Source organism: Boleophthalmus pectinirostris, unplaced genomic scaffold (genome assembly GCF_026225935.1).
Source record: "Boleophthalmus pectinirostris isolate CB_2022bp ecotype Guang Dong unplaced genomic scaffold, ASM2622593v1 HiC_scaffold_18, whole genome shotgun sequence".
NCBI classification, from domain to species: domain Eukaryota; kingdom Metazoa; phylum Chordata; class Actinopteri; order Gobiiformes; family Gobiidae; genus Boleophthalmus; species Boleophthalmus pectinirostris.
Genome location: NW_026571133.1, coordinates 4,605,656 through 4,629,281, shown reverse-complemented (window position 1 = coordinate 4,629,281; position 23,626 = coordinate 4,605,656). Strand labels below are relative to the sequence as shown.

At 39.5% G+C, this 23,626-nt stretch overlaps 1 protein-coding gene across 1 annotated transcript in view; it reads right to left on the bottom strand.

Moving 5' to 3' along the window:
• Positions 1-272: 272 nt before the first annotated feature.
• The window catches only part of LOC110156003 (serine/threonine-protein kinase WNK1-like), a 323,906-nt gene continuing 300,552 nt past the window's right edge, over positions 273-23,626 (bottom strand). Inside the window, exons 36-39 of the mRNA XM_055153838.1 lie at positions 21,523-21,564; positions 15,157-15,320; positions 12,652-12,708; positions 273-11,187 (exon numbers count right to left, since the gene is read on the bottom strand). Coding sequence (XP_055009813.1) covers positions 10,753-11,187; positions 12,652-12,708; positions 15,157-15,320; positions 21,523-21,564 — 698 coding nt within the window. The 3' untranslated portion in view covers positions 273-10,752. The remainder of the gene's footprint in view (positions 11,188-12,651; positions 12,709-15,156; positions 15,321-21,522; positions 21,565-23,626) is intronic.

Here is a 23,626-nt window from a genome sequence, read left to right as displayed (position 1 = left end):
ATTTATCTTGCAGTATTTCAATTACAGGAGTTCTTATTAGCAAAATATATAATTTCTCGCAAGTCATACGTACATCTCTCATTGTGAGCGAGTTTACCTCTCCACAGATCTCACCTGTAACGTGGCCAAGTGGCTTCACCTGCTCATCTCCATGGAAACATCAATGGGAACATTCAAAGCATTAACAGTTCTGTGGAAACAAAGCAGCTCTCAGACACTTGACCAGAAAAGTTACAGAATGAACACACAAATCCCAACAAAAGAGTCCAGCCTATGCTTATATTTAAACACCTTTTATTTAAGTTTTTACAAATAAAGTAACAAATGTCCTTGTGTTATATTTTACTCTGAAGCTTGAACACTCTATACTTAGTGCAGAACACACCACAAGGGGGCAGACATGAGGCGTGCGATGCTAAAACTCACTCACACAGAAGAACCCGGCCACTGACAACTCCAAACAGATCACAGAAATGACACAAGTTAGAAGAAACCAAACTGCAAATCAGATTAATTCAGAATTTTAAATGAAATCTGGCAAAAACTGAGCTGGAAAAACAAAACAAAAAACCCTAAAGACACTGGATCATCCCACGGCAGGAACATTGATTCTGAACTGCGTGATATTATGTGAAATTTTTGTAATAACAAGTGACACATTGTCCATATTGCAATAACTCTTATATGAATCAAAATTTACACTGTATTTCTATGACTATGACTTGATAATCTGACATCTTTAATATTTTGACTGACTATGGTTGTCTGGAAAACCCCTGTTGAAGACTCTTGTTGGGTTATGGACCTATAATATTTGCTACAGATGGGTACAGCTAAAATTTATATTGTTAAACTTCAGATTTGTGTGGAATACAGTGAGTTCTTGGGAATACTCACTAGCAAAAATACCGTATTTTTCGGACTATAAGTGGCACTTTTTTCATGTTTAGATGGTCCTGCAACTATACTCTGGTGTGACTTATATATTAAAAATTTCACACTGAAGCCGTGAGAGGTTCTAGTCTTGTGTGTCAGTATCTGCTGCTCCTGTTCCTCCTTTAACACTGTCACTTGGCTCTACTGCGCATGTCTCCTGCAGAAAGAGCCTCTGTCCTGTCTGTATCATGCCAATCGAACGCACTGTTACTTATAAAGACGACTGAGAAGACTGAACTCAAATGCCCCCAAAGAGAAAATCATATTTTGCAGATTACAAGCTGCATGTAACGAAATATTCAGTCGAAAACGATAATCAAGCAGCAGAAAGAAAGTTTGGAGTGAGTGAGAAACTTGTGACACCAGGAGGATGCAGCATGAAACTTTCCTGGAAGTTACTGGATGGATGGACAAAGCCTGGACTTCAGTGACACTGAAACCATCCTGTCGGGATTCAGAAGGACCGGAATAATTCTAACTGGAACTGATGCTGAGTCTGACGACAGCGACACAGACGAGGAAGCGGCGTCTGTTTACCTCCAGAGGTCGCAAACTTTCTCAGAAGTGACACCGAGGATGAAGAATTTTAGTGATCTGGACTGAGATGGAGAGTTTGTTTACTTGTTCTGTTCTGTTGTTTATGTTATAGTTTATCTGAAGAACTGTTCATATGTGACGTTAACAGTCTGTTGTTCTCTGTTCTATTGTTTTTACTATAATTTGCCTTTCAAGATGAAATGTCGGTTCCTGGTCTCTGATTTTATCAAATTAATTTCCCCCAAAAAGTAAGACTTATATATGTTTTTTCTTCTTCATTACACATTTTTTTGGCTGCTGTGACTTATACTCCGGAGTGTCTTATAGTCCAAAAAATACGGTTATAAGGTTCAACATTTATGAATTTACCTTTTGGATGTTTCAATGCAAAGTTAAAATTAAATCAAAAGGGAAAACCTGTCATGTCATTAAAACATTCTCGAATCTGAAATCGACTATAGTGTGGCTCAATATACAATTTTTATACAACTAAACATGTGCTTTATCTTTAGAAATCATAATTTTCCAGAAATATTGCAATACCCAATGCAGTCACTTTATTTTGTATGTTTTTATTAAATTGTGTAGTGCCGCAAGAGGCCACAGACTCAACCCAACGTTATCCAAAAGTGAAAGTGCAACATTTCACTTTAAATAACAAGAACAGTTTTATCATTTAACTTAACGCAGTTCAAACCTGCCGTGCGAATCATCCAGGTCTTGGACTATTGCAAAACTGGCTCCTACAAAATAAAAGCGTATGAACGACAGAACTGAAGCGAAGTGGCTCAAAACGACTATTCACAGCTTCAACCAAAACCTAGTAAGTAGTAAAACATTGCATTTTTATGAGAAAACAAGAGAAAAAAAAAATAAAATAAAATAAGCAAAAATATTTTTAAACAAATCTACAACTTAATACTTATGTAAATGAAGGCCCCTCCCAACAGAATGTACAAGTACCAGATATGACTAGATTTACACATGAGAATTCACAACTGTTGGATTTCCGTTATCAAAATTACAACCCGAAACATAACCACACAACCCAAAGTAATTTCGTTCATCCGTAAGTAACTGTCTGAACAAGGCATTTCAATGTATTTTCTTAAAGGGACGGCGCTGCTTCAAATACGACCAAGAAATCTGCTGTTTTGAGATCGATCTGGACCGAGGGACTGAGGTAATTCCAGGGTTTATTATTGGAACGATTGCAGTAAAATGCCTTAAAAGTCCAATATTACACAAACTTGACTCTTGTGAGCTTTAGGTCGTGTTATAATGTTGTTAAATCCTCAAAAACAGACCTGGAGTTGTGTTTTGTTTCATTCACGCGTGTTTGAGTAACTCTGGATTATTTCTGCCTACATTACATTAGAGCCCTGCACTCGCGAAATCCGACGCAAAACACATTTTGACGGGACACATTTTGAAAGCTCATTGCGGGAGCGGGCGGGTGGGATGATAAACCGCAGTCACGCAAACTAAATATGAGTGTAAAATAAAATGTACAAATGATTAATGTGAGTCTATTATACATCATTTGTGCTGGATATTTTATTTGGCATTAATAAAAACATTTTAAGCGGACGTGGTCTAATCTCAAGCACATTTTAGACAATTCCTTTCCGCTTCTTCGTGTTGGACAGATCTTAAGAAAGCGAACGTCCACATCTTGCAGGAATTGCGTAGCCAGCCAGGCTGGCGCGACCTAGTGCCTCTGCTCAGTTTTATTTCTCTCCAGCGACTAGGTCAAGAATCGGTTCACGAAAACCCCGGAAGTGCGAGTTCGCGTACCTGTTAATCGGCGAAGAGCGATACATTCTGTGTTGGCAACGATTCCCGAGATCGAGGATTTAAAACCGGAACAAAGAGAATGTTTGGTGAATTTTATCAAGGGGAAAGACGTTATTGCCCTTCTTCCTACGGGATTTGGGAAAAACTTAATCTACCAATTAGTCCCGTTAGCGGCGCATTATATACGTTACGACTAAACAGCAGCGATTGGTTAAATAAAAAAAGTACCCGCCTATTGTCGAGCAAACAAATTCTAATGCTGCGAGGTCAGACGGTTTCTGTGAAGTGAAACCGGCTGATGAATCAGGCTAGGATTTGCAGTCGGGAGCGGGACAAAATATTCGCAGATGTGGGCAGGAGCGGGAATGAAAATTACAATTCTTTGCGGGCACAGGAGAAGTTCGTGCGCTGACCTCTAGTCTACACCTCCAAAGCTCAAAACGTTCTGCTCCACCTCGTGATGTCATGAAGCGGTAGTTTTCGAGTTACCTTTTATCTTTTGTTCAGTAGAGATCGGCAATTCCAGAGCAGAAATCATCCAAATGATTCTCCTGAACGTGTATGGAGTTTAAAAACACAGTGGAGCTTGTGTTTATGTTTAACAAATGACATCACAAGGTGGAACGGAGTGTTTTCAGTTTGAGAGAAGAACTCTAAAGTCTAAATACGCAGGGTTTGTGTGTTAAACATGTGTGTGAATGAAACAAAACAAAACAAAACTCCATTAAAACTAACATTATAACGGCTTAATATGGGACCTTTAAGCAAAATAAATTAAATATGGCACTTATAACAGGATTTTAATTTGAGAAAGATAAAAAAAACTCCGAATTGGATTAAACTATAGACTGTATATCTTTTAAAATGATACTTTTTGATCATTTATTGACATATAAAACACTTTGTAACTTGGATTCAGATATTGCTTCTCATGCAGACTCTAAATGTACTGCACACTATTCCAATGTCCTTTTGTAGTACATTTGTAGTACATTTGTATTTAGTATAGAGTGGTCCAAGCTTCAATTACAATCGCAAAACTCAAAACTCTTCATAAAACTATTTAACAGAATTCCTCATCTCAAGATAAAACCCCGAATATACAAAAAAATCGATTTCCTTTGGCGTTTTCGACGGAAGGTACATGGGCGACTTTTGTACGTTTGTATGTTTTTTTCCATTTAAACCATTTACGTCAACCGAGTGAAGGGATTTCAAGCAGATTAAAGCCCCACTGCGTAACATTTCAGCCGATATTGACGTCGATGCTTAAAAAATTAGGGCTTTAACTTAACTTTGAGTCAACGTTATAGTTAAATGGAAAAGATGACGTACAAAAAAATCAACGTTGAATGTTTTTTTTTACATTGGCAGCTTGGTCTTATATTCTCAAAACTGTGCAGCTGAGTGATTTGAAATTGTTAAAATTTTTTGGTATGGGGCTCATATATATATATATATTTTTGCCTTTTCCAAAATTAAAGTTGATTTAAAGCTAACCATAAACTTTCAGCGACTCAACCCGTTTCCGCAATCGTAAATAAAGGCCCTTAAACCAGGTAAGAAGCAAGGCACTATATACCCCAGCGAACACCGAGGATCTACGAAAAATAAACAAAACAAAAAAACACACAAAAACAAAAACAAAAAAGCAAAAATAACTCTTCAAGTACAATACAATGGACAATGGTTTATACATTCACATTGATCTAAAATAACCAGGGACAGAGGCAAAGGAGGGTTTAAAGTGTCTGTGTATAAGTACTGTTATAAGGAAATATAGCTAGCATTACTTTAATATCTTAAATTGTTTTTGTCATTCACGCCGTTTCGAGGTCCACTTCAGCTTTCGGTCAGATCCAGTGGGTTCGGTTCTGGTTTTAAAGAAATTTAATGATGTAGTTTCAATTTGAATATGGATTTATATATGGGCTGTGTTCGTGTAAAGCAACAAAAACGGTTTAAAATTAAGCTTAAAGGCACACTGTGTAGCTTTTCTGGTCTGCTCGTCTCCGTGGAGATGTTGTTGCTTCGTCTGGAATGTCCCGGAGTGGCATTAAACGCGTCCGTCTTGCATTAACCCAATAAAAACTGTTTTTATTTTTACCTAAAAACGTGTATTCTTACTGTGAGTGGGCTCGCCTCTCCGCAGATCTGACATGAGACTATGCAGCTATGGCGCTTCCTGCTGTCTCCATAGAGATAAATAAGCGTAATAGAACATTCCAGTCAGAAGAAGCAGGTGACGGACCCTCCACCAAAAGTTACACAGTGGAGCTTTAAGGACAGGTAAGAATTCTTTAGTAGAATTTGCATCTTAATATTGCAATTTTTTAGATCTGTTTTATGGTTAACATCCATGTAATTACTGTCATTAAAAGTTGCACTATGCAGCTTTTTGGTCGCGGGTCCGTCACCTGCTCGTTTCTATGGATACGCCTTTGCTCTGCTTAGAATGTTCCGCAGTGTGACATTAAATTTATTCAGTTACAGATGGTTTTAGAGCTCAAAAATACCTAGAAAAACAGGCGTTCTGACTGTGAGTGGGCTCGCCTCTCCACAGATCTGACATGAGACGATGTAGCTATGGCGTCACCTGCTTGTTTCTATGGACACGTCATTGCTCTGCTTAGAATGTTCCGCAGTGTGACATGAACCAAATCTACTTTACATTTACTGAAGTGGTTTTACAGCTCAAAAATACCTAGAAAAACAGACGTTCTGGACGGTGAGTGGGCTCGCCTCTCCACAGATCTGACATGTAACTATAACTATGGTGCCACCTGCTGTCTCCGTAGAGATAAATAAGCGTACTAGAACATTCCAGGTATAGAAACAGGTGACGGACCCTCCACCGAAAGTTACACAGTGCAGCTTTAAGGACAGGTAAAGATTTCTAAGGTGGAATTTGCGTTTTAATTCTTGCTTTTTTTTTCAGTTTTACGGTTAATATCCGTGTAATTGCTGTCATTAAAAGTTACACTACGCAGCTTTTCGGTCGCGGGTCCGTCACCTGCTCGTTTCTATGGATACGCCATTGCTCTGCTTGTAATGTTCCGCAGTGTGACATAAAATTTACTCAATTACAGGTGGTTTTATAGCTCAAAAATGGCTAGAAAAACAGGCGTTCTGGCTGTGAGTGGGCTCGCCTCTCCACAGATCTGACCCGTAACTTGGCCAGGATTTGGTCTCCACGATGACAGAAAGGTTTAACACCACACTGTGAAACATTCCAGACAAAGCAACAACATCTCCATGGACAAACGCACTTGACGCTCCACCAGAAAAGTTATAAAATGCACCTTTAAATTCAATGTCTTGTGTATTTTTAACACAAATTAAAGTATATTTTTACTCTATTTACTCTAGACACAAGATTAATAAGGCCAAATTGTGATCTAAAACGAAAAACAATCAACATTTTCTGGATTTTCTTATAACTTAATTCCAAAACCCCAATCCTATGACTTTGTGAGCACAGCCAATATAGTTAAAAACAAATCAGATTTCACATTTTGCCGACTGAACCGAAAGCGAAACGACCCCAAAACGTTTCCGTAGTTTGTTTTCAATGAAAGAATCCACCCCAAAAACTCCCAAAATTATTATCCCGAAACATCTGCTCATAAAACAAAGCACAAAATCACAGTGAATCAACACACCGACCGAGCTCGATGTGACTAAAACAGGTCCGTCCACAGAACACAGCCGTTTTTGTTTCTTTTTAAATACAATTATATTCATTCACATCGAAAATAACAATGTACAATGTTGAAACCAGCCCAAAAAAAAAAAAGAAAAAAAAGACTCTGTAACACTTTATAACCGCCACATTTTAATTAGCCTTAAAGGTGCACTGCGGAACTTTCCGGGTCTGCCTGTTTCTACGGATACGTCATTGCTCTGCCCGGAATGTTCCGCAGTGTGACATTAAACAGATCTACGTTACATTTATCGAATTCCAAGGGGTTTTATCGCTCGAAAATACAGAGGAAAAACAGGCCCCTCTCCGCAGATCTGACCTGTAACTTGGTCTAGTTTGGTCTCCGTGACGATAGAAAGCTTGACTATCATACTGTGAAACATTCCAGACAAAGCGATAACACCTCCATGGAGTAAAGCGTTTGATGGACCCTCCACCGGAAAAGTTACGCAATGCACCTTTAGTAAAGCATGAACAAAGGCTTAAATCATCATGAACAAAAAGTTTATTGAGAATGATTAAGGCTTAGTAACTACTTAAAGGGGCAGAAGTTAGAAAATTAATTAAAAACTACATCTGCTTGTCTATATGGAAATGCTATTGCTTTGCCTGGAATGTTCCACAGTATGACATTAAATGCGTATCCACGGCGACAAGCAGGTGACGCCACAGTTACAGGTCCGATCTGACGAGAGCTAACCCCTGCTCGTGGTAAGAACGCGTCTAATTCGATACATGCAAGATGAGTTTAATGAAGTTTAATGCCATACTGCGGAACATTCCGGTAAAAGTTTATCTCCACGGCGACAAGCAGGCGACGCCATAGTAACAGCTGTGGTAAGAGTGCACGTTTGAGTCATGAAAACAGCTGTAAATCAATAAACGCAAGACATATAAGTTTAACGCCGTACTGTGGAATATTCCGGTAACATCTCCACGGAGACGGGCAGATGGGAAAGTTACACAGTGCATCTTTAAGTAATTACTAAGCCTGAATCCTTCTTAATAAATTGCTTGTTCATTATGAATTAAGTCTTTCTGAAATTCAAAATGTTTTGTTTTTGTTTTTATAAGTTTAATGCCATGCTGTGGAACATTCCAGTAACCTCTCCATGGAGACAAGGAGGAAGAATGTTACACAGTGCACCTTTAAGTAGTTACTAAGCCTGAATCATTCTTAATAAACAACTTGTTCATGGTGAATTAAGTCTTTCTGTAATTCAATAAACGAAAACAAAATAGACGTTTTATATAAGGTTAATGCCATACTGTGGAACATTCCAATAACATCTCCATGGAGACAAGGAATAGGAAAGTTACACAGTGCACCTTTAAGCACTTACTAAGCCTGAATCATTCTTAATAAACAACTTGTTCGTTATGAATTAAGTCTTTATGTGATTCAATGAACGAAAACAAAATATACTTTTTTTTTTTTTAAGTGTTTTTTGCCACACTGTGTAACTTTTCGGCAACTTCTCCATGGAGACGAGGAGGATGAAAATTACACAGTGCACCTTTAAGTAATTACTGAGCCTGAATCATTCGTAATAAACTGTATGTTCATTATGAATTACTAAAGTCTTTGCTCGTGCTTTGTTTAGGCTGATTAAAATGTGTTTCGTTGTTATAAAGTGTTAACAATGACTCGAACAAAAACGCATCATTTGCTGCTCACAATGTCTATTTACAATGTCTGTGCTTTACGTGTGGAGTTCAGGGCAGCAAGCAACTTAAACACGCAACGGAAATGGAATCATAAAAGAAATAGAGACGAAATCCTAACGTTTTTTTTTCTCTTTTTTAATATAACAAAGGCCACTTGTTCACACGGGACTCTAAAAGGGTTTTGCTCTTATTGCTTCAGATGATGGAGAGAGCGAGAGGAGAGGAGAGGCGGAAGAGAAGACTGTATATATGTTTTTCTAATCCTCGGACATTGTTAATCGCTATGACGACGATCCGCATTTTTCTGTGGTCTACGGATAGCTTCTAAACGCTTTTACTACAGGTAATCGTCGACCTAAGCACGTAGTTTTCACTGATATCGCTTCGTTTGTTCGATTGCGTTGCCAGATATGTCCAAAAAGCACACGTTTTTGGTGCGACAAATCTTGACCGATCTTTCTTTAAGTCTGCATCAACCGATAAACTACTGTATTATGTTGTTTTTGTTCTAAAATTTCAAATACACCAACCATTTTTTCTCAAGATATAAAATTACAGTTCACCAGTTTAGTTACCAAAATGAAAAATACCCAAATAAACGGACTTGCAGAACCAACCAGGCCCCAATTTAAGTAATGTTAAGATATTTTTGTATTAATTCAATCTACCTGGGTGTTATGGTGTATGGAGATCGGGATTAAACACAAATTACATAGAAACATAAAAAGTTTCGTGAGAGAATTACCGGGTTTCAGATGACGCCCCAGAATTTCTACAGGTCAATACTATTTAAAACAGATTTAATATTGTTAGAATACAGATTTTTTGTTGGAATACAGTCAGATTTTGGGTCTAGAAAGCAACAGAAATGTTCAGATTCAACATTTGTGGGTTTACGTTTTGGATATTTCAGCGTAATCAATAGGAAAAACTGAGTATGATGTCACATTTTACAATCTGAAAACCAAAAGTACATTTAAATAAGCGCAAAAAATAAGTCATTTACATCTTTAAATCTCAATTGGTTTATTTACCAATTATCCAATCAGTATTTTTGTTGAATCCCGATCTCTATACCTACTTTCTGATTGATACTTTGCAGCTGATTTCGTCACCGTATCGGAAACGTCCAGACACGTCGTTTCGGTGTCCACAAGCCTTCACTATCTACACACCTTGAGCATATTTGTTTACGTTTTACAGAAACTAAAATTAAATCCACATGGCTAATTTGCATAAAGTGAGTGCTCAAAAAAAACAGCTCGCTCCTTGTGCGCTGATGCGGCTCAGCTTCTGTCGGACTAAAGGACACGACTCAGTGGAATATGAGTGTTCTTTCTGTGACAGAGGGATGTTCTGCTGATGGTGAGTCTGTTCTGTGCTTCTGTCGCGTTGGAGATGGTTCACGTTAAACTTTTCAGACATTATACGTCCGCAGATCGTACGCACAGACCGTATATATGAATGGACATATATTCTAGCCTCTTAACGTTTTGGCAGTGAATAACTTTGCGGCGCACAGACCTGCATCAGCGTATCAGCGTTTTCAGGCGTCCACACAGATCGTTCCGTCTCTGGAGCCGTTTTCAATCGGATTAGTTTGGACGAACACTGCATCCGCAATGAAAACGACTCGAATACGAACTAGTGTGGACGGGACCTGAGTCACTCTTACTTTTTTAATCGAAAATGAAACTCGTAAACAGGCTCATGAACATTCATATCGATCAGAGGCTCCTGAAAATGTGCCGTTTCTTGAGTTTTCGGGCGATCTTAAAACTTTTTTTCTGTCTGTGCATCGCGTCACCATGGCGACCGCTGAACATTTCGCCAATAAAAACACTGCAAAGTATCAACCGAGACCAGTTTTATCGAAATTAACACAAGTTTGACCTGGCCAAGCCCTTTTTGTTTAATCGTACAAGAGTAATTTACATGATATTAGTTGGTAGTTTTGCTTCTTTTTTTTTTTTTCCCCAATCTCCAATCTCAAGAAAAGGTCTCATTCAGTGATCCAGTATTTCTCCGGCAGCTTCCGTCTTGCTCCTCTCCACTCTCCACACTTAAGTCTTCAGACGTCAGCCGTTTTTAAGCAGGCTCCCCCTTTTGTTCTATGTGGTCCTTAGGTTAGGTCCTCCGGGATTGCTAACAGACTTGTGTAGAGCGTTGTTTATGTGAAAAGCTTGCAGAGAGGCCTGTCCCGGGAGCTGGTTCTGCGTCGCCGGGTACGGGCCGAGAGGCTGCGACGTGCTGACCAGAAGTCCACCGGGATTGGGCGCCGGGTGCGGTACGGACATGACGTGGCTGGGTCCGCTCCACTGCGCGCTGTAGGCCGCCGAGGGGTTGTAGTGGATGAACTGCGGGGGCTGGGGTTGGGCGAGCGGCGGCGTGGGGGAGGCGGGCGGGTGGGAGGAGAGGGAGCCTTTGCGGGCGGACAGAGAGGTAGCGGTGGCGGCGTTGGGGAGCTGGACTGAGCCTCCGATGCTGCTGGGACACAGGTGACCCGGAGCGGAGAACTTCCTGGCCAGACTGGCTGACTGGATGAGCTACGTAGAGAAAAAGAAAGAAAAAATATTATGCTTAATCCTGACTCGATGTTTTATCATAGTCTCATAGCAATTAATAAAGTATAAGATTTACTAGGGATGTAACAATAACCAAAATATCGTGATATCGTATCGTCAAAAGTCTCACAATAATATCGTAGACCGTCACAATATATCGAATTACAACTTTCTTTACTTAAATGCATGGTTTTATAGTAGCAACAGCTTATAAACATCAGAAACTACATATCCCATGATTCATTTCAGTGCAAACAACATGAAGTAATACGTTTTTACTTGAATTCATGGGATTATACTGGAAATTATTCATACCAAAATCTTGTCAAGGTATTTTAAAACCAAAAAAAAGTGTCCTATCTACAATTATATCAGCCTCTCCAAAATATCGCAATAAATATCGTACCGTGAGATGCATATCGTGATAATATCGCACCGAGAGATTTGGATGTCGTTACATTCCTGTGATTTACAATTTTGTTTAAATATTTGACAATTAATTTAAAAAATAGGTAACATATTCTATTTAAACCAAAAAATTGCCAAGCTTTTTCTGTGGCAAAGGAGAAATTCTATTAAACAAGTAGGTGTGTTAGTTTCAGAGTAGTTTCCGTGTATTTAGCTCCTCCCTGCTGGCAGATACAAAGCAGTGTCCACCAGCGTATGACCAGAACCGATGGATGAGCTACGAAACATTTTCAACCAAAATAAACGTTTGTCCAGTTGACAAATTGAATTTATCCTTTGTCATGGATTTTACCTGGACGACTGAAGGATTCTACACACATCTAGCTTTTTCTGATTTTTTTTTTACACATAGTTTTAATTTGATAAATGTCACCTAGTAACCTGTTTTGTCTATCAAAAATAAATGACAACAATTAAAGGGACCATCTCATGCAAAATCAACTTTCCAGAGCTTTCTACCTTCTAAGAGTGATGTGTGGGCCTTGTATATATCGCCAAAGTAATTTTTAGATTGGTTCAGTGTTTTGTTTTTTTTAACAAATTGCAGCGTATTGTAATATATAAATATAGAAAAGAGAAAATATAATAAAAATATTTTAGTAGAAAATCAGCCGAGGGCCAGATTAAAGGTCTTGAAGGGCCGGATCTGGCCCCTGGGCCATATGTTTGACACCCATGACATAGATAGAAGTATTCTGTTTTAGATCTTTTCTTCTCATTTTTTTCCACAGGCTGCCACTTAACTGATGTAAAACTATAACAAATATGTGCCACAGGTAGAATTTCTTTGTCTTTGGGTAGAATTTCCCTGACACTACCGCACCAAACCAAGTCATTTCCTGTTAGAAAAAAATGGAAACAATATGCACTTTAAATAATGCCATCACTCATATAGCACTTTTCAGTACTTAACAGTGCATTATCATTCACTCCATACACAGTAAGTTGTGTTATTGGCCGTTCAGACCACAAACTGACCTCGTAGCTGTGTCCCGGTGGTAGAGTCTGCTGCAGCTGTTTGGCACTCTTTTTACCCTGCAACAAAAGAAACACGTGTGGTTTCTGTAATACTAAAGAAACATCCAACAAATAGATAAACCTGTGAGGATAGATGACAGAATTAGTCACAACTAATAACAGTGATTACAATTATCCAATTTAAACGCTCATGTATCATCAGTTACCTTGAGAAACCTGTATGTGGTTCTCAGAATGCTCTGTTCCACCTTGTGATGTCATGAAGCAATAGTTTTTAATAGTTAAGTTAAGTTAGTTGTTTACCTTTTAGTTCAGTAGAAATGGGCAATTTCTGGGCTGAAATCATCCAAATTATTCTAGTAAAACACAGTGGAGCACTTCCTGTATTACCACATGACATCACAAGTTGGAACAGTGTTTTCAGTTTGAGAGAAGAACTCAAAATAAATATGCAGGATTTGTGTGTTAAACATGTGTGAATGAAACAAAACACAACTCCAGGTCTGTTTGTGAAGAGGAAACATCATTACCACTGACCAGAAAATAGATAATACTGTATAAGAGCTTTAAAGGTGCATTGTGTAACTTTTCTTGTGTTTTCTTTGTCTGGAATGTTTCACAGTATGGTGTTAAACTTTTCTATCTTCATGGAGATCAAACCAGACCAAGTTATGGGTCAGATCTGTGGAGAGGCAGTCAGAATGTTTGTTTTTCTAGGTATTTTTGAGCTATAAAACCACCTATAATCGAATAAATGTAAGGTAGAGCTGTTTAATGTCACACTGAGTGCGTATACATGTACATCAATAACCCGGTTATGATCGGGTTTTTTGAGTATCCCGGTTTCTTGATGGTGCATGTAATACGCAGTAACCCGGTTATGGCAGTATCCCGGTTATTAGAAACCGGGTTACTGTAGCTGGTTTATTCGATAGTAACTGGGTTACTTGTGGCATGTAATACGCAGTATCCCGGTTACTGCAACATAAAGTTGAGTGCACATGCGTCAAAAAGACACTTTCCAGCCTTTCACCACAACAGTAGTCACATAAATAAATTGACCAACATAAATAAAGTGACCAAACGAGTGAAATGACTGTAAAATAAAGAGCTGCGCTAAACCTGCACACGTACAACCTGCACTCGTACGACCTGCACTCGTACGACCTGCACTCGTGTGACGCTGAAAAGCTAAAACATGAACTATCTCCTATACTCTATACGCACGGAACACACTTACCATCATTAGCGCCTCTTCTGTCACAGAAATAACACACATAATCCACTGAGTCGTGTCATTTAGTCCAAAAGAAACTGATCGCATCAGCGGTGCAAGGAGCGAGTTGTTTTTATCGCCGTAACAGTTTATGCTAATTAGCCTACGGTTTCTCAGTGCGCATGTAAACGCAGTAACCCGAATACTGACATAACCGGGGTATGGCTAATAACCGGGTTATTGATGTGCATGTATACGCACTCACTGTGGAACAAGAAGGTGAGGGATAGCCAGGCTGGCGCCACCTAGTGCCTCCTTTCAATTTTATTTCTCTCCAGCGACTAGATCAGGAATCAGAATACACTAAACGGTTTTGTAGGAGGGAAGAGCTGAACCAACCCAAGTTGCGATAGCAGAATGCATACATACGCTATCCTCCTTTGGACTTCCTTTGTCGAATACAAACTTTGCATTTTTTATTGGTAAATGGTCACATTTTTCTACAGCGCCTTTCCACTTTCAAGGCACTCAAAGCGCTTCTACGACAAGGAAACACTCACCCATTCACACACTAGTATAAGCAGACACTGGGAGCGAGGTGGGTTAAGTGTGTTGTCCAAGAGAGGGAGGAGAAGACGGGGAGAGAGGGAGGGAGAGAAGGGGTGAGGGGGAGAGGAGAGAGGAGGAGAGGGGGAGGAGGAAAAGGGAAGGAGGAGACGGAGAGAGCGGTGAGGCAGAGAGGGGAAGGAGGGGGTAAGAAAGGGGAGAGGGGGAGAGAAGGAAAGGGGAGGGCGGAGAAGATGCGAAGAGAGGGGGGAGGAGTAGAGGGAGAAGGGAGGGACGGATAGAAATAGAGGAGGAGCTGGAATACCACATGACAAACCACGGAACCAGCCAACCTGTAGTTCAGTGGATCTGATCGCTCAATCAGTGACGTTTTTTTTCTGTTGTTGTTGATGTCGAGAGCGGGATTCGAGCCGCCAACCTTCAGATCAGTGGACGAACACTTTACCAACTAGATCACCTCGCAGAAACGACAATGATCTTTGACAGACATGTTCACCCTCTGCACCACTGAGTGTTCCGGCGCATTACAAACGTCACGACCAAACAGCAGCGATTGGTTGAATAAAAAAAGTACCTGCCTACTGTCTAGCGAACGAATCCTAATGCTGCGAGGTCAGATGGTTTCCACAAAGTGAAACCGGCTGATGATTCAGGCTAGGTGACGGACCCCCAACCAAGAAGTTACGCAGTGCACCTTTAACTCTATACTCAGTTCTCTGTACCTGTGTCAGATTCATGGCGTCGCGAGCCCAGTTGTCCACGAGTTTGTGCAGGTCGTCAGTGAAGGTTCCTTTCCTCTGATGGGGGGCGGAGTTTGGACCCAGATTCTGAGATCCGCCTTGACTCGAGACCACCGAACCCCCCACCGCATTTGTGCTGTTGGTCCCTGGAAAACACACAAGCAAAAAAACAACAGAAAACATGTTAAAAATGTGGCGTAACAGTGTTTTTTTATATGGAGACTGAGGCTTTAGTTATGTCAATGAAATGTTTGATTGTGAATATATTGATGTATTACAAATGTCAAAACCACTTGTACAAACACTACCAGTCAAGTCTCTCATTTAATGTTTTTTTTTTTCTATAGGTTTACTACTTCTTACATTTGATATACATACAGAAGAAATTTTTTGTTACATATTTTATAAACAAATCCTCAAATATAAACCAATAACTAATAAGTTTAGCTTGATTTTATCCCTTATTTCTTTTTATTTACTTATTATAATTAATATAATTTTTTACATTATTGTCTGTTTTTTATGCTTTCTGTATGCTATTTTTATGCTTTTTGTAATTTTTGCAAACCTTGTTTTTAAAAGTGCTTTATAAAGATTTACTAAAAAAAGAAAAATTTAAAATAAAAAAATAAAATAAAAATAAAGATTTACTATTATTTATTATAAATGATTTAAAGGTGCATTGTGTAACTTTTCTGGTGGAGGGTCAGTCTTGCAGTGTGTTATCGCGTCAGAAGGGCGACCCAACGCTCATGCGCTGAATGACAGGAATTATTTTAATAAACGTTTACACGATCGCGGAATAAATTAATTCAGCTTTAAAATCTGAATAAACCACCCACTTTATTCAGATTTAAGTTTAATTCCAAATAATCATCAGGAATTAAGTGTTTACATGGTCTTTTTAAAGCAGAATTAATTTTCATTCCGAATGAAATTATTTTTAATCGGAATTAAAGCTCTCATGTAAACGGGGCAAGTGCGGCATTAAACCTTTGTATCCTCATCTACACCCAACCAGACCAAGTTACAGGTCAGATCTGTGGAGAGGCGACCCCACAGATCCACACTCAGAGTCAGAATACGTGTTTTTCTAGATATTTTTGCGCTATAAAACCACCTGTAATTGAAAAGTAGAGACGTGTAATGTCATACTGTCGAAAAGTAGTTACAAGCAGCTTTAACTTTTTTTTCTTTACTAAATAATTCCATATATTTTTCTTCATATATTTGGTGTCTTCCATATATATGTATAAAATGTAGAAAGTAGTAAAAAAAAAACAAAAAACATTGAATGAGACTGGTGTATAATGTTCATGTTTAGATGTTACTGTCAATGAAATGGCAGGTTTATATTATATGTTATTTATATTGTTATATATATTGTATTGCATGATTGCAGTGGATCAGTTTCTCTTCTTCACTGAATGCTGACATGAGTTTATCCCACATGTAGGTAAAAAATATATTAAAGGTGCACTGTGAAACTTTTCTGGTGGAGAGTCCGCCACCTGCTTGTCTCCCTGGAGATGTTACTGCTTTGCCTTGATTATTTCACAGTATGGAAATAACTTAACTCCATTGTGATAAGTTAAGCGAATAGTTTAAGTTAATGGCCAGATCTGTGGAGAAGCAAGCCCGCACATAGTAAGACTTCATTTGTTTGAAGGTATTTTTGAGCTATAAAAAAGTAGGGGTGTGCAAAAATATCAAAATATCAACATATCATATTGTTTAATGTGATGATACAGTATCGATATCGTGGACTGCTGTATTGATATATCGCCAAGAGTATTTTTTTGGTATATTTTACTAAATAATTTTATTAGTTTTGTTGCTTGTTTAGAGGAAGGAAATTAATTTATGCGACACATTTGACATTTTCACTGTTTTGATGATTAAAATGTTTGTGTTTCATATGAACTTTGCACAAGAAGTGGTTTAACAAAGACTTTTAGTATCGCAGACAACCTTTATTTTTTACTGAATCACATCAAATCAATTTGAAATATATCGTATCGAATCGAAAGAGCACTGTATCGAGACATGAACTGTATCGTGGCTAGGAGTGTAACGATATCAAAGTCTCTGTATGGACCTCACGGTACGATATTTATTGCGAAATCCTGGGAAATCTCAAGATATTGTGGGGAGGCTCACGATTATGTTTGTGGGATGTAACAATATCCAAATCTCACGGTACGATATTTATTACGATATTTTGTGGAGGCAAAACTGTTAATATGCGACTTTTTTCTCTTAAATGCCTTGACGAAACTTAATCCAAATAACTAAGGCTACATTCAGACTGCAGGGCTTAACGCTCAATTCAGATTTTTTGTGAAATCCGATGTTTTTGAGAGGTCGTTCACATTTCTATTAAATGTGACTTGTATGTGATCTCCAGTTGTCCAAACAGAAGTTGTCCAAACATGGACGCGAGCATTGAGCACCTGGAGATTTTAAAGTTTCTCTCGTACCGGAGCCAGAACATGAACAACTTACTTGTTTTAAGGAGGAGATTGAGAAGGAGAAGGAACGAGGTTTTTGGCCGTGGTGTTTTGTGGGGCAGCGGCAGCGACGTCCGTTGAAAGGAACATGTGGATGTGGAGACGGAGCCAAGAGTGGTGAGTGGTGATGTGCTTCACTTCAGTGACACGGAGTTCATTAACAATTTTCACCTACTTCAGCGCAGAATAGTGACGTTTGTGGCTTGTTGATAACGTGTAGGTCGGATGAATGCGCTTTGGCCGTTCAGACTGAAGTCGCATGTCAAAAGATCAGATATGTATCGGTTTCAGGAGCACATATCCAAGTGTCCTGGGTCACATTTGAAATAATCTGATCTGTGTCGTTCAGACTGTCATTAAAAGATCAGATACAGGTCACATAGGGGCCAAAAAATCGGATTTGGGTCACTTCAGGCTGCAGTCTGAACATAGCTTAAGACTTAAAAGTGTTAGAACTGTTATTTCTTCTTGTAGTCTGCACTGAAATGAAGCAAAGGATCATGGTCTATGTAGTTCCCTCTGTTTTTTTTTTAATCTATTGCTGCATCATAACTCTTAATTTAAGCAAAGAGACTTGTAATTCGATATATTGTGATGGTCCACGATATTATTGTGCGAACTTTGACGAGACGATATCACGATATTTCCGTTATTGTTACATCCCTAATCATGGCCAATGTATCGAGGTATGTATCGTATCGTATCGGCAACGTCTTAATGAAAACCAGTGCTATAAAACAAAGCTTTCTTTACTGCGGAACATTTCATACAAAGAAATAACATCTCCATGGAGAAAAGCAGACGTAGCGGACTGTCCACCTTAGACGTTACATAGTGCACCTGAAAACAAACCAGATTTCATAGAGGCTGTGTCAGTGGTGGCCACAGCAGCGTGGGGTTCTGGGTAATGTAGTTTAGATCACATCACATGCCATGACTAAAGAGGCGAGGAAGGAAGAAAGTTAAATAGTAGTAGGATGATAAAACAGCCCAAAAACCGTTAAAACATTAGTACAATTTGGGCTTTCGTGACATGCACAAACTTATTCAATCCAGTCATTTCAGTAATTACCCCAAAGCACTGGATGTTCCCTGTGTGCTTTTGTAATTTCCGTTTAGCGGTTAGAGGCTTTTGTTCAGTTTTCCCACAATTTTTTGCGCTATTTTGAAGGAATCAATTGATTTATGGTGACTGCACTATTTCCTGATCTATTTTATAATGTTTCCTCGCCACAAACATTCCTGGAGTTGTGTTTTGTTTCATTCACACATGTTTAACGCACAAAACTCTACATATTTAAGATGAGTTATTCTCTCAAACAGAAAACACTCTGCTCCACCTCGTGATGTCATGTGGTGATACAGGAAGTGCTCCACTGTGTTTTTAAGCGTCACACGAATGAAATGCCGCGATGTAGGGTAAACGTCACTTGCGTTAATGCTTTTCTATGGCAAAATATCTGCGGAAATGTCTCGTGTATTTTCCACCAGCTTCATCACCAAATCTTCATCCAACAAGGTTGACAAAGAATTTATCCACAACTATCAAGGTAAGAAAGACAAAAATGTAAAGGCGAACAATGACGAGCATTAGTGAACTACTCCTGAGCAAAACTAACATTATGGTCATGAATAAAACATAAGTAACTTGTGAACTCAGTCTGATTCTACAATTAAAATTAAAAATCAATCTCATGACATAGATACTAGCATAGACAGAGAGATTTGTGCAGTTCGTGCTTATGCTTATGTTTTATCCTGTGCTCAGGTCTCTGCACTGGCTCCTGTGCCTCAGAGAGACTTTAAAGCAGCTCTGCTTGTACAAGTGTCTCCATGGCCGAGCACCAAAGTCCATCTGTGACATGTTAGTGTCATATGAACATCTCACACTCTGAGGAGCTCAGGGACCGACCTCCTGCTGGTGCCCAGAGTCACGACTAAACAAGGGGAGTCAGAGTTTCAGGTTCATGCAGCTAAAACCTGGAACAGTCTGAACATGTGAGACAGACTCTTCTGTGACGCTGTTTAAATCCAGACTCAAAACATTTCTGTTTAACTGTGCATATGACTGAAAGGTTTTCATTCTGCACTCTTCTCTCCCATTTATGTCTCTCTTTTTTAATTTTAATCTTCATGATTATTTATGTTTTGTTTTTATTATGATTTTAATGTGTTTCTTATTCTGTAAAGCACTTTGAATTACTTTGTGTACGAATTGTGCTCTACAAATAAACTTGCCTTGCCTTGCCTATTCATGACTGGGATGTAACGACATTGGCGATATCACGATATTGTCCTGGTTTCGTCACAGTATTTAACTGTGTGTCTTTAGGAAAAAAATAAGAATTTTCAGTCCGCTCCTGTGGCACATAGCACAGTAAACTACATGGACCATAATCCATCCAATCTGTGCGCCCAGCGGCTTTTAAGTCTGAGGTCTAAAAGGATTTTGGGTTTGTCGCGACACGCAACGAGAAAGAAGAAACACGCCCAGTGCACAGTGAAATACTAGCAACATGTCACACACGTCACTTGATAAGATGACACACTGAAAATTTTCAAGAATGTGCACAGAAAATCAAGTTGGGACAAAAAAAACTATACGTGAAGCATTTACAACAGCGCTGAAGAAATAACGAAATACATTGCAGAATATATAGCGAGCGCCACATGGTTAATTTGCATAAGAGCTGAAAAAAACTGCTCGCTCCTAATGCGCTGATGCGATAAGGTCAGCTTCAGTCTTCTGTCGAACTTACTCTGCGAAGCTCCTGACTACACTTTTATTACAATTGTTTAGTTTGTTTTGCACTTTTCAAGCTGTTCAAAATGTCACTGATATGAATATGACAATAAATGTTTTACCAAATGATGGTCAAATCATTTTATAATGTCAGTCTTGTTACGATGTATAATATGGTAATACTGTGATTCTAGCCACCATATCGTGATTTTTCCCACGATATCGCAATAAATATCGTACCGCGAGGTTCATACCGTGACGATATCGTATCGTGAGACTTGGATATCGTTACACCCCTATTCATGACCATAATGTTTGTTTTGCTCAGGAGTAATTCACTAATGCTCGTCGATGTTCGCCTTTACGTTTTCGTCTTTCTTACCTTGATAGTTGTGGATAAATTCTTCATGGACAGAATATGTTCTTTGTTGTTTTTGTTGGATGAAGATTTGGCGAAGGGGCAGATTTATGAAGCTGGTGGAAAATACGCGAGACATTTCCACAGATATTTTACCATAGAAAAGCTTTAACGTAAATGATATTTACCCTACATCGCTGCACTACTGGACATTGTGAAAAAGGCTCTATTTCAGCACAAAACAAAAGGTAAAAAGGTAGATGCTGATTTGAAAACTACCGCTTCATGCATTTTAAACTTTGGAGATGTAAACAGACTAATAATAAAGCGTTACTCAAACATGTGAAACAAAACACAACTCCAGGTCTGTTTTTGAGGAATTAACAGCATTATAACATTTCTTAAAGCTCACAAGAGTCAATTTTGTGTAATATAAAGTAATGCCAGGATAAATTAACATTATCAGTAACTTAAATTATTATAATATAGAACATTTTCCTTTGCCTCGTCCTAGAAAAAGACAATCTAACACAATCTAAAAACAGTCTGTTGAGTTTTTTAAGTTTAAAATCTAACTGGCTAAAACTGAAATGATCTGAATTGAATGTTTAGCGAATGCAAAAGAAGAATAAAATCGTTTTCTCCGAGTCACGTGACCAGTGAGAAACAGAGGATCACGGAGGAGGGAGAGATGCAGCAGGACGGATGGAGGGGGAGACCAAAAGAGAGATAGTTACTACAGAGCTGGTTGCAGGGGCAGACTTTTTTCACCATCTTCCCTGTGCAGCCGAAGACAACAGCGGAGGAGGAGGAGGAGGAGGACAGGAGAGAGTCAGAGTTAGGCCCCGCCCACAAAACCCAAAACAAAACAGAAAGTACACTACAGGGGACAGGCTGAAACCAGGGATAAAGTCCAGTCCGTGTCTCATTCGTTCATTCGTTTTTCAAAATAAAAGTAGAAATAAGAAAATGAAAAAAATAAAACTATTTTCTTCATTATTTGTCTCCAAAACCAAAATGATTCGTTTTTTCAGTTTTCTCTCAGTTTTAGTGCATAAGGATGGAACCAGGACTAAACCAGGTCTAAACCAGGACTAAACCGCTCTCAGTCCCGGTCTCAGTCCCGGTCTCAGTCCCGGTCTCAGTCCCGGTCTCAGTCCCGGTCTCAGTTCTGATCTTGTCCCAGTCTGGTCCCGGTCCCTTTATCCTCCTTATATTTGTGTCGCAGGATGTTTATTTTATTTTTTGTATTTTATTTTTTCCTAAACTTGTCCTGGCCTCTTTTCTGGCCTCAGTCCCAGTCTCAGTTTCGGTCTCAGTCCTAAACTTGTCCTGGTCTCAGTCCCGGCCTCAGTCCCGGTCTCAGTCCCGGTCTCAGTCCCGGTCTCAGTCCCGGTCTCAGTCCCGGTCTCAGTCCCGGTCTGATTCCGGTCTCAGTCCTCAGTCCTGGTCTCAGTCCCGGTCTCAGTCCCGGTCTGATTCCGGTCTCAGTCCTGGTCTCAGTCCTGGTCTCAGTCCTGATCTCACTCCTGATATTGTCCCAGTCTGGTCCCGGTCCCTTTAGCCTCCTCGTCGCAGGATCTTTATTTTATTTTTTTATTTATTTTTTTCCTAAACTTGTCCTGGTCTTTTTCCTGGCCTCAGTTCCAGTCTCAGTTTCGGTCTCAGTCCCGGTCTAGTCCCAGTCTTGTCCCAGCCTCAGTCTCAGCCTCAGTCCCGGTCTCAGTCCCGGCCTCAGTCCGGCCTCAGTCCTGGTCACAGTCTTGATATTGTCCCAGTCTGATCCCAGTTTCACTCCTGGTCTCAGTCCCGGTCTCAGTCCCTGTCTCGGTCTCAGTCCTGATATTGTTCCAGTCTGGTCCTGGTCCCTTTAGTCTCCTTGTATTTGTCTCGCAGGATCTTTATTTTTCGTTGACACTGGAGCCAGGACCGTCTGTAGCCGCGCTCTGACATTTCGGTTCCTATAAAACTCCTCCAATTTGACCTGATCTCACTTTCCCTTCACTGACTCGATTCTGAACGTGACGTGTAGGTGGGATGAATGTGACCTGACCGTTCAGACTGAAGTCACACGTCAAAAGATCGAATATGAATCGGTTTTAGGAGCAAATATCGAAGTGTCCTGGGTCACATTTGAAAAAAATCGGATCTGTGTCGTTCAGACTGTCATTAAAAGATCAGATACAGGTCGCAAAAATCAGATTTGGGTCACGTCAGTCTGAACGTAGCCATAAAGTCTTGTAATTTGACTGAACTTTAGACTTTATAAAGATCCTGTGGACAGTTCTCCCCTGGTTCTGAGTCCAGTCTACAGCTCACAGAACCCCTCCAGAACTGGGTCTACGTGTGTGGGTTCAAATCGAGGTGAAATATACTGGTATTTGTCTGATTGGTTACAGAGACCCAGGCCTGCCTCTCCCCTCTGGGCCGAGGTGCAGGGAGCAGGTGAGGGACAGTGAACGAAGTGATAAAGTAAAAAGAGAGAAAGAAAAACAGAGGAGGAGAGAGAGAGAGAGAGAGAGAGAGAGAGAGAGGTGGTCTGAGCTGCAGAGGGTCAGAAGCCTTCAGAAATATCAGGGATTTTCAGGCAAAAATATTTCATACAAATCCGTGTATCATTCGTTCATTTGTTTTGCGATATAAAACCAAAAATAAGAAAACAAAAAAACAATTATTTTCTTCATTATTTGTCTTCAAAACCAAAATGAAAAAACAGATAATGATTTGTGTTTCAGTTTTCGATTTTGTGTTTAAATGAAGAATGGAAAAAAATTGGATAACGGCCGTTTTCCGTTTACGTGACTTAAACTGTGATGCCAAACTGAACCAGGACTGAACCAG